At 53.0% G+C, this 7,575-nt stretch overlaps 2 protein-coding genes across 2 annotated transcripts; one reads left to right on the forward strand and one right to left on the reverse strand.

The window, feature by feature from the left end:
- Positions 1–257: 257 nt before the first annotated feature.
- Positions 258–4,170, forward strand: CSUI_001484 (uncharacterized protein; the record flags this gene model as incomplete). Its single annotated transcript, XM_068061690.1, has 7 exons — positions 258–972; positions 2,142–2,527; positions 2,632–2,661; positions 2,779–3,084; positions 3,207–3,461; positions 3,624–3,943; positions 4,044–4,170. Exons 2-7 carry the CDS (start codon positions 2,303–2,305, stop codon positions 4,168–4,170), a joined length of 1,263 nt encoding a protein of 420 aa, XP_067926327.1. The 5' UTR covers positions 258–972; positions 2,142–2,302.
- Positions 4,171–5,071: 901 nt separating this feature from the next.
- Positions 5,072–7,386, reverse strand: CSUI_001485 (beta-hydroxyacyl-acyl carrier protein dehydratase). The gene is made up of 2 exons (XM_068061691.1): positions 6,576–7,386; positions 5,072–6,408 (listed from the first exon to the last, which is right to left on the reverse strand). Exons 1-2 carry the CDS (start codon positions 7,162–7,164, stop codon positions 6,272–6,274), a joined length of 726 nt encoding a protein of 241 aa, XP_067926328.1. The 5' UTR covers positions 7,165–7,386; the 3' UTR covers positions 5,072–6,271.
- Positions 7,387–7,575: the final 189 nt, after the last annotated feature.

The following is a 7,575-nucleotide window of genomic DNA, read 5'->3' on the forward strand; positions in this document are numbered from 1 at the left end:
GGGGGGGGGGGGTTTGGGGGGCGTTTGTATGCAATCAAGGGTCTTACGGTATGTAACAGGTACTGCATGCGTCTTTCCGCAACTAGTCACGTCCTGGAGCAAAGGGGGGACGTGTCGGAGTGTGTTGTGCGGAGTAGGTCTCGTCCGAGTTACTTCAAGAGTCTAGGACTCGTATAAAAGCAGGAAGGACTTCTGTCAGGGATGAACAGAGGTGCTTTAACCGACTCCGCAGTGCCCCACCGGAAGCAAAGGGGTCTCGGGCGAAGACTGCGCTACACTCTCAATCTTTGCGACAGTGGGTTTACTCCTGTCTGGCGTCTCCTGAGATCATTCACAGGAAGCACAGTCAGGCTTTCTTCGGCTCTGAGGTCTAGCTCATGGCACGGTAACAGGGCAGCACCTAGGAGATTCCTGTTAGCCCTGTAGAGAGGCGAGCGTAGTCTGGATTTCTTCTTTGCACTTTGTTCATTGCTTGTTTCCTGCAGAAGCGGCTCTGGGTCCCCTTGGACTTCCGGATTTTCAGCGGAGGGTGACGGATATGGAGAAGGGTGCAACTTGTCAATGAAAGTGATGTATACATTGCGACAGAGTCTCCCATTCTGAAGTAAAGGACTGGGGTGCCTGGGATATCTGCAACCTCTCTATTTTTCTGGTAGCCATTTTCAATCTGGGTCTGTAACAGAGTTCTGCGAAGTCGAAGCTTGACCAGGTCTCCCGGTCTAGCTGTGCCGGCTGGCTGGGCGGGAGTGAAGCGCCCGCCGGCTGGTCTGAGCATGATGCACTGTGCGTGCAAGCGTTGTCTTCTTTTGCTTGGACACCAAATCTTGCACCAAGCTATGCCGAACGCCGGTAACTCTTGAGCACTCCGAGACCACGAGTTGGTGTGCAGTGACATGTTACAGAAGACAGCCGGGCGCTGAGGGAGCTGACCACTCCTCGCTTCCAGAGCGGCAGGAGTTCAAGAAGCTCGAGGTAAAAGATCGGCGTCGGGGCTCCTGTACGCTTACGAAGCGAAGCTCCCAGTGTTCACCAAGTAGGGCATATTCAAACTCTTTCTCTGTCACTTCCTGCCAAAGGGCAAAGCACAGAAACCGCATGGCACAGAGGCCCACAACGTAGACAGTCTCTAGTAGCTTTCTTAGCAATCCAGGCCTCCCAGTTCACGCGACAGGTTCCGCGGGTGGGCGAGGCAGGTTAGGGTTGAACGGGCAGCATCGTCTGAACGCTTCTGTAAGTGATTCTGACGCTAGCCTTTGGTCCGTTACACTCTTCCGGCTGTCCTTTGATATTCCAACACAGGGAAGTTTGAACGAGGAGATCCACTTCTAGACTCGCTTTTCTTGTCGTGGACTGCGGGCAAGTGAAGAAAGAGTACCTGGCTCTCGACCACTCAGATAACCTTTCCACGGAGTGAAGGGAGCACAGCCGTATCGACGCAGTAGCGGACACTTTGGTCGTTTTGGTGCGAAGGCAGTTTCCCGGTTTGCCGAGACGTTACGAACCGTACACTCCGCGGGAAGTGTTGTGGGCTTGTATGGTGGCATCTTGGAAAGCTGGGCGCTGTCCGAGAGCTCGCGTAGGCGCAAAGACACCGCTTTAGCTTTTGGACAGAATACTCGGTCAATGGACAGCAAGTGAAGGCCCGGTTCCTGGTTCAAAACATAACACGTCTCGCTACAGTAACTTCGTATTCTTCCCTCGAAGCGCACTGAACCATAACGAGACAGCCCGAGTGCTCTAGTGGAGCTTTGTACGCTGACCCTATTTTTTCCCGCCCTTCGCGCTACCGACAGTGGCAACGGCTCCAGTTTATGTGCTCAGTTATCAAAATCAATTGCCCGCCTTGGAAGTTGGGAAGTTCGGAACCGCCTCGGCGGCGCCCCCTGGCAGCTCCACCATCCATGAAGCTCGCACATGCAGGGGAGACACAGGAAGGCATGGCTTCTGCAGAAACTTGAGAGCACCGATAGCAGCCGCATGTCTTGCCATGAGCGCTGAACGGAGACACGCTGGATTCGCGGTATGCTGGTGTGTTGCAGTATTGCAAAAGAAAAATTAGGGCATCAGCGTCCCCCCCTCCTTCAACATGTAGTTTGATCCGTCGACCTCGCCTTTCTTGTGTCTTTTTGCTTCTCGTATAGCATTACTCGAGTTGTCCCGTGGAAATTTCCGGAACCCGTGGAGGGGGACACGCGGTGGCAGTATCAAGAAGAACGAGAACTTCACTGTCGTTGCAGCTCAAGCCTGCCGTAATTCTATCCGCTCTTTTGAAGTCTGTCTGCTGACTTATTTTCTGGCCGAGATGGTGGCTGGCTCAGCCACAACGCGCGAAGAAGTGTCGCCAAAGGACGGAGACGTCGACACACGTGTTTTTTGCACAGGAAAATGCACGGCAGAGTCCCTGCTTGTCTTCTTCGTCTATGCGCTCGTCGTCTTCGGTTGCACCCTCTTGGCAAAATTTACAACTTGGAGCCTAGCTGTCGCAACGGTGGTGCCAGCATCAGCTCTCTTCACTTTCGTCCTTTGGGTAAGCCGGGGAGAGGGGATCGGCGTGGTCATGGGAATATCTTCTGAAGTGACCTAAGGCTGTCGAAATCGCGAAGTGGTGTGCAAGACGTCTATTGCCTTCAGGCCTTTCGACCCAATATTTCGCTACAGCAGGTTAGTACGCATCCAAGCGTTAGCACAGACGGAGTCCTCATCGAGAGGCTGCTAGGTGGCGTGCTAGGAGGCGCAGACTTCGCGTTCTTCAGAGCGTCTCTGTTGTTTGTCTCTCAGATTGCGTTGGTCGCACTCTCCACACTGGCCCTCGCAGTTCCACTTGCAGTGGCGTTGCCAGTTGTGAGGTCAGGCTGGGTGATGGTTATCCGGCTGCTTGACTTCGCAACGTTCCGTCCTGAGAAGCCTTGGTTTATCAGGCCAGGCTACACCCTATGGAGCTTCGTGGATACTTTCTTTCTGGAGGCTGCCCTGCAAGAGCTGATTAAAGTGGCTGTGGTGTACAAGGCCTTCTCCAGAAAACTAGTCCGACGCCCCAGAGATGTCATCGTGTACAGCGCTGCTGCTTCGAGCGTCATCGCTGTGGTAAGCTGTCTGTCAGAATGCCTTCGGCGAAACAGCCGTCTGAACGGGGGATGCACTCAAGTTGGCCTCAGATGGTGGCTGACTCCGTGGAGCTATCGTACTTGTTTCCTTGTGTGCTACAGGTGGACGTCGCTCTTCAGGCTTCGAAAGTCGTTGTTTCTTTGCGAAATATGCCGAAAGTGGTGCTGGTGCCCGGGCCTTCGGGAGGAACAGCCCAAACTGCCGTTAACGTACAGGATCACCGTATTGGTGTCCTATGGACTTTTATCTTGTATCACTCTGGCTTCATTGTTCCAATGCAGTTGGCAACAGGTGCTATTAGCGCTTGTCTCATGGCTCCTCGAGAGTTCTCGGAGCGGAAGATTTATTTCCTGAACGTGAGCCTCGTGTCGTTACTCTGACAACAAGCACCTTTCTTCAAGACGTAGTTAAGCTCTTCCGCATCACGCAAACACTCCGAAGTTATTCGTACAGTGTCTCGCATTCTACGTGCCTCGTGTTGGAGCGTCGGGCCACCCCGCTGTCTTTGCGTCACGCAGATCATCACCTGGCCGATCTTGCTTCACGGATTTCCGATATTCGCGAGTCAAATTCTGAGGCGTAAGTTTCGAATGTCAGTAGGAGTACCGTACGCGCTCTGTTTTCTTGACTGTGTGTCATCGCTGCGAAAGTTCTCTCTGTGGGTTGCTTTGGCTGCAGATATTTCTCACAATGAGGCATACAGAGTTCTACACGGCGTGAATCCAGAGGCCTTGGATTCCCATGTGCTTCAGCGCCTGGGGGCATTTACTGCCCTTCTACAGTTTGGGGCATGCGCCGTAATGGCGTTGTGCCTAGGCTGTTCGCTCGTTCTATGGAGGTTAGCCCACTTGGAAGCTGTTGCTGCTTCGAAAGAAGCTAATCGCACTTGGGACAAGCACTGGGATCGGGTCGCGGAATGTTTGATGCGTGTTATTCAGGATACTTTACTTGAGGCTCTCAAGGACTGCAGAGGCCCTACCGGCTAACTCCGCGCCGATACCTGTGAAAGCAGGTTTTCTCTTTGAATGGAGCGATATATTCCAGAGACACTCGAGTTCGCCTTGACAGTGGCTGCAGTAGACAGAATCACTGCCTAGCCCAAGCATAACGGGCTCGCTAGCTAAGAAGCAGCAAGCTAGCAATCTGTTTTTGAAGCGCTATTCTTTTTAAGGGCCTGAGTGCATGGCAGTTGAGTCTTTTTGCGGTTAGAGGTCGCTAGACGTGCTTCTGTAGTACTCCAGCATGAGTATGCGGTCTTGGGTAAACAATGACTCCGGTGTCACGTCGAAAAGTTTCAGGTGTACGGACAGGTGGCCAGATTGTTGGTTGTCGCAGCGACATCCCCGCAGCTTCTTGTGTTTTCACCTGATTCCACGTCCCGCCCGAGCCTCCTCTTCAAGACGCTTAGCTCTGGCCGCCAATGAGAACCATTAGCCTGTCGATCGGTCTGGCGTCCTTCGCTGCTGCCTGCGTGTCGGCAGCGGGAGCGGAATCCAAGCCGTTCTCACCTACCTGTGAGCGCCGCGTTCTTCCCGCGATTGGAAACCTCTTTGTGACTGCGCCACTACTTTAGTCATTAATGAAGTGGAGCGACGGCTAAAGGATCAGTATGGAGGTCTGTCGTTTACTAGCACATTTGGAGAACGCATAAGCCTAACCTGCTCTACTTCAGCTGGCCCTGAGCTTTCGTACTTCAGGTTGGTTACGGTAGTTGATCGCTGACAAGCACGGCAGCATGTCTCATACGGTATTCAGGGCGATGCTCAAGAATTTCGATGACATGTAGGCAGCATACAAAAGACTGCGTTTTGATTCAGCTCCTCTAACTTTCTTTACGTTCTAAGGCCCGATAACCTGGCTCCCGAGGATGAAAAAGCAATAGAGGTGCGCCTCGGACGGCGACAGTCTCTGCCAAATGTCGAAACCGGGTTGCTCCTTTCCGCAGACGACACTGACGGAGCACGTCGGCGAGGATTTCTACAACGAGTACAAGTTCATACAGCTGTCGGTACGAGGTGTTTCCACGTAAACAACTCTCCAACACTAGATGGTGGCTTGTAGACACCGCAAGACGAGGACACTAAAACAGTGAAAAACTTCATCAAGATGCTAAAACAACAGTTTCACAAGGTAGAACGGACCTAGGATATGGATCAAATTGCCCACTGCGAAAACGGTTGCTCCAGCTGCGTGAGGTCGAAGATGTCTACGTCAAACCGAACTGGCAGCACTTCCAAGAAGTTGCGTCTGCCGCCAAAGCGATGCCGGTAGGCGACGACGAAACATACATCTACTGGAATGAGCGGTTCGCAACACTGAACACCGATGCAGGTGGAGACTGGGGGTACGGGCGCTGGACAATGCAGCTGGGCAACTTACAACTTCACTGTTGTTGCCTTGCAGACGTTCCTTGCAAGGATGAGGCATCATGCAAGAGACTGGAAGTAAGATGCGCCAAGGAATGTCCAGCTCTGCGGCTACATAACGGGTTCTCCAGCACCTCGTGAACACCTGCAATTATGCAAGGTGGGCACACCCATTTTCCTTCCTCTTATTTCTAAAAGGAAGCTAACACCCGCTTCAGAAATGGAGCTTTGACTGCATCCCGGACGTTCAACGTTCTCACGCACGTGCTGAACTCGGTGATGTCTGTCCTATGCGGATGCCTTTTTGTGGGACCGGTGCACCTGTGTGTGTTAAAGAACTTCCCGGTAAGGACATTTTGTTTCGCTCTTTCTTGATCTTTTCTTTGCTGACTCGTTTTTTTATCAACAGTATACGTGCAAGCTCCCCTACCCGGTCTACTCGTCCCTCTTTATGGCTACATCTCAAAGTAAGTTGTCTCAGCGTTCTTGGGAAAGGAAGGGGTTCTTCATCGGTTGGTGTGCAGTTTGGGAGGTCGTGAAGGCTACTACCTCGTTCTGTCGGTAGGCCACAATTCGCGCTGGCCAGTATTCTTCCCTTGTCTACACCACTGTTGTTACAGGGTTTATGGCGACCCCGGCTTCAGCAGCACGGTCTCTTAAGTGTTCTGTCCCATCCCCGGGAACTCCCAAGAGGCAGGGGGGGGTGACTGTGAGACCAAGACGCCTTTAATTCTGAATTCAGACCACCCCGCGAAGACTGGCTGCGCAGCTGGCACTTTCTGGAGAGAGTGGACTGGAGCTCATCGTGCAAGAGCAAACGTCATCTCCGCGACCTCCACTGCTATCTTTCCATCCACATATGCCTTTCCTGTTGCCTTGGCAATACCAAACTTTTCCTTCCATGTGGTCAACTCAACCTCCATTACCAGGGTGTCTCCTGAGCAGAGGACATCACATGGAGAGCGCTGACGATGCTCTCTATACGAAGAACTCCAAATACGAACGGCTAGCATATCAGTGTCTGACCGCACACTGGAAGTACCCTGAGCACATGACTCGTCACGTCAGTCTGCTTTGCCAACAAATCGCATTGCTTAGCCTTACCCGGTACGACTGGTTTCTTCCACTTAACACCGTCTACTCCGGCAAAGAAGAAAGTCCCCTTTCCATCACTGATGGGAGGCTGCAACGCAACTATCCCCGCGAGCTGCGCCAGCGCCTCAACCTGCAGGACACCTGGGAGAATTGCTCGTGACGGGAAGTGACCATTAAACTGGTCCTCGTTCGCAGTTACTTGCTTGACGCCGACAGCTCTTTTTCCCGGTTCGAATTCAAGGACCTTATCGACAAGCAAGAAAGGAAAGCGATGAGGAAGGATCTCTTTAATTTTCTCTACGTCGAAGACAGGACTAGCGGTGCTTTCGGTGAGCGCGGATATTGTTTTTGCGCCGCGCCACGCAGAAGCTGACGACGGCTCTTGAGCGGCTCCACTCAGTTGAGTTGCAGAGAGTCTCCGCCGTGCAACTGGTGAACATGTCTTTGAGACCTCCGCACCATTCAGAGGCTGTTGACCGCACAAAGAGGAGCCCGGAGGAGGAGCGGACGGTGGCGGGGAGCCAACTGTGAATGCAAGAGTTGCTAGGGGGGCAATCACTAGGAGATAGACAGGCAGGTAAAAAAGGAAGGCCCGCATTGTGTCGCGCAGGGTTAGTGTGCAAGTCGACGCCGCGACGTGTGCAGCCCTATCCGCGACACAGTTGTAGATATATTCAGCAACTTGACGAGGCCTCTCGCCGTTGGATCAGGACTAGCACACACTCACAAGGAAAATAGTCCTCCAGTGAAGAAAAGAAGGAAAGAGAGTTCAGGATAGTTCGATTTACTTGTTTGTGAACGGCAGTAGGTAAAGTCCCCGTGTCTCCCTTCTTGCGGTGGGCCGTCTTGAGAGCAACGCCGTGACCCCCCCATCAAGCGCGCTCCTCGTCATGTGGTGCAGGGGAGGCTGGTGCTACGGCTGCTGTGGCCACTGCTTCGTACGGGTCTGCTGCAGGCATGAGGCCACAAGCATGGGCGACACAAGGCAGAGCGTGCTTAACCGTTGCAT

The sequence above is a fragment of the Cystoisospora suis genome (assembly GCF_002600585.1).
Source record: "Cystoisospora suis strain Wien I chromosome Unknown contig_595, whole genome shotgun sequence".
In the NCBI taxonomy this organism is placed as follows: Eukaryota; Apicomplexa; class Conoidasida; order Eucoccidiorida; family Sarcocystidae; genus Cystoisospora; species Cystoisospora suis.

Bases quoted from the DNA above. Each gene is read 5' to 3' on its own strand.
- CSUI_001485 (XM_068061691.1), bottom strand. From the start codon at position 7,164: ATGCGGGCCTTCCTTTTTTACCTGCCTGTCTATCTCCTAGTGATTGCC. The intron at 6,409-6,575 runs GTAAGGCTAAGC...TCCTCTGCTCAG, and splicing joins GAAGAAACCAGTCGTACCGG to GAGACACCCTGGTAATGGAG.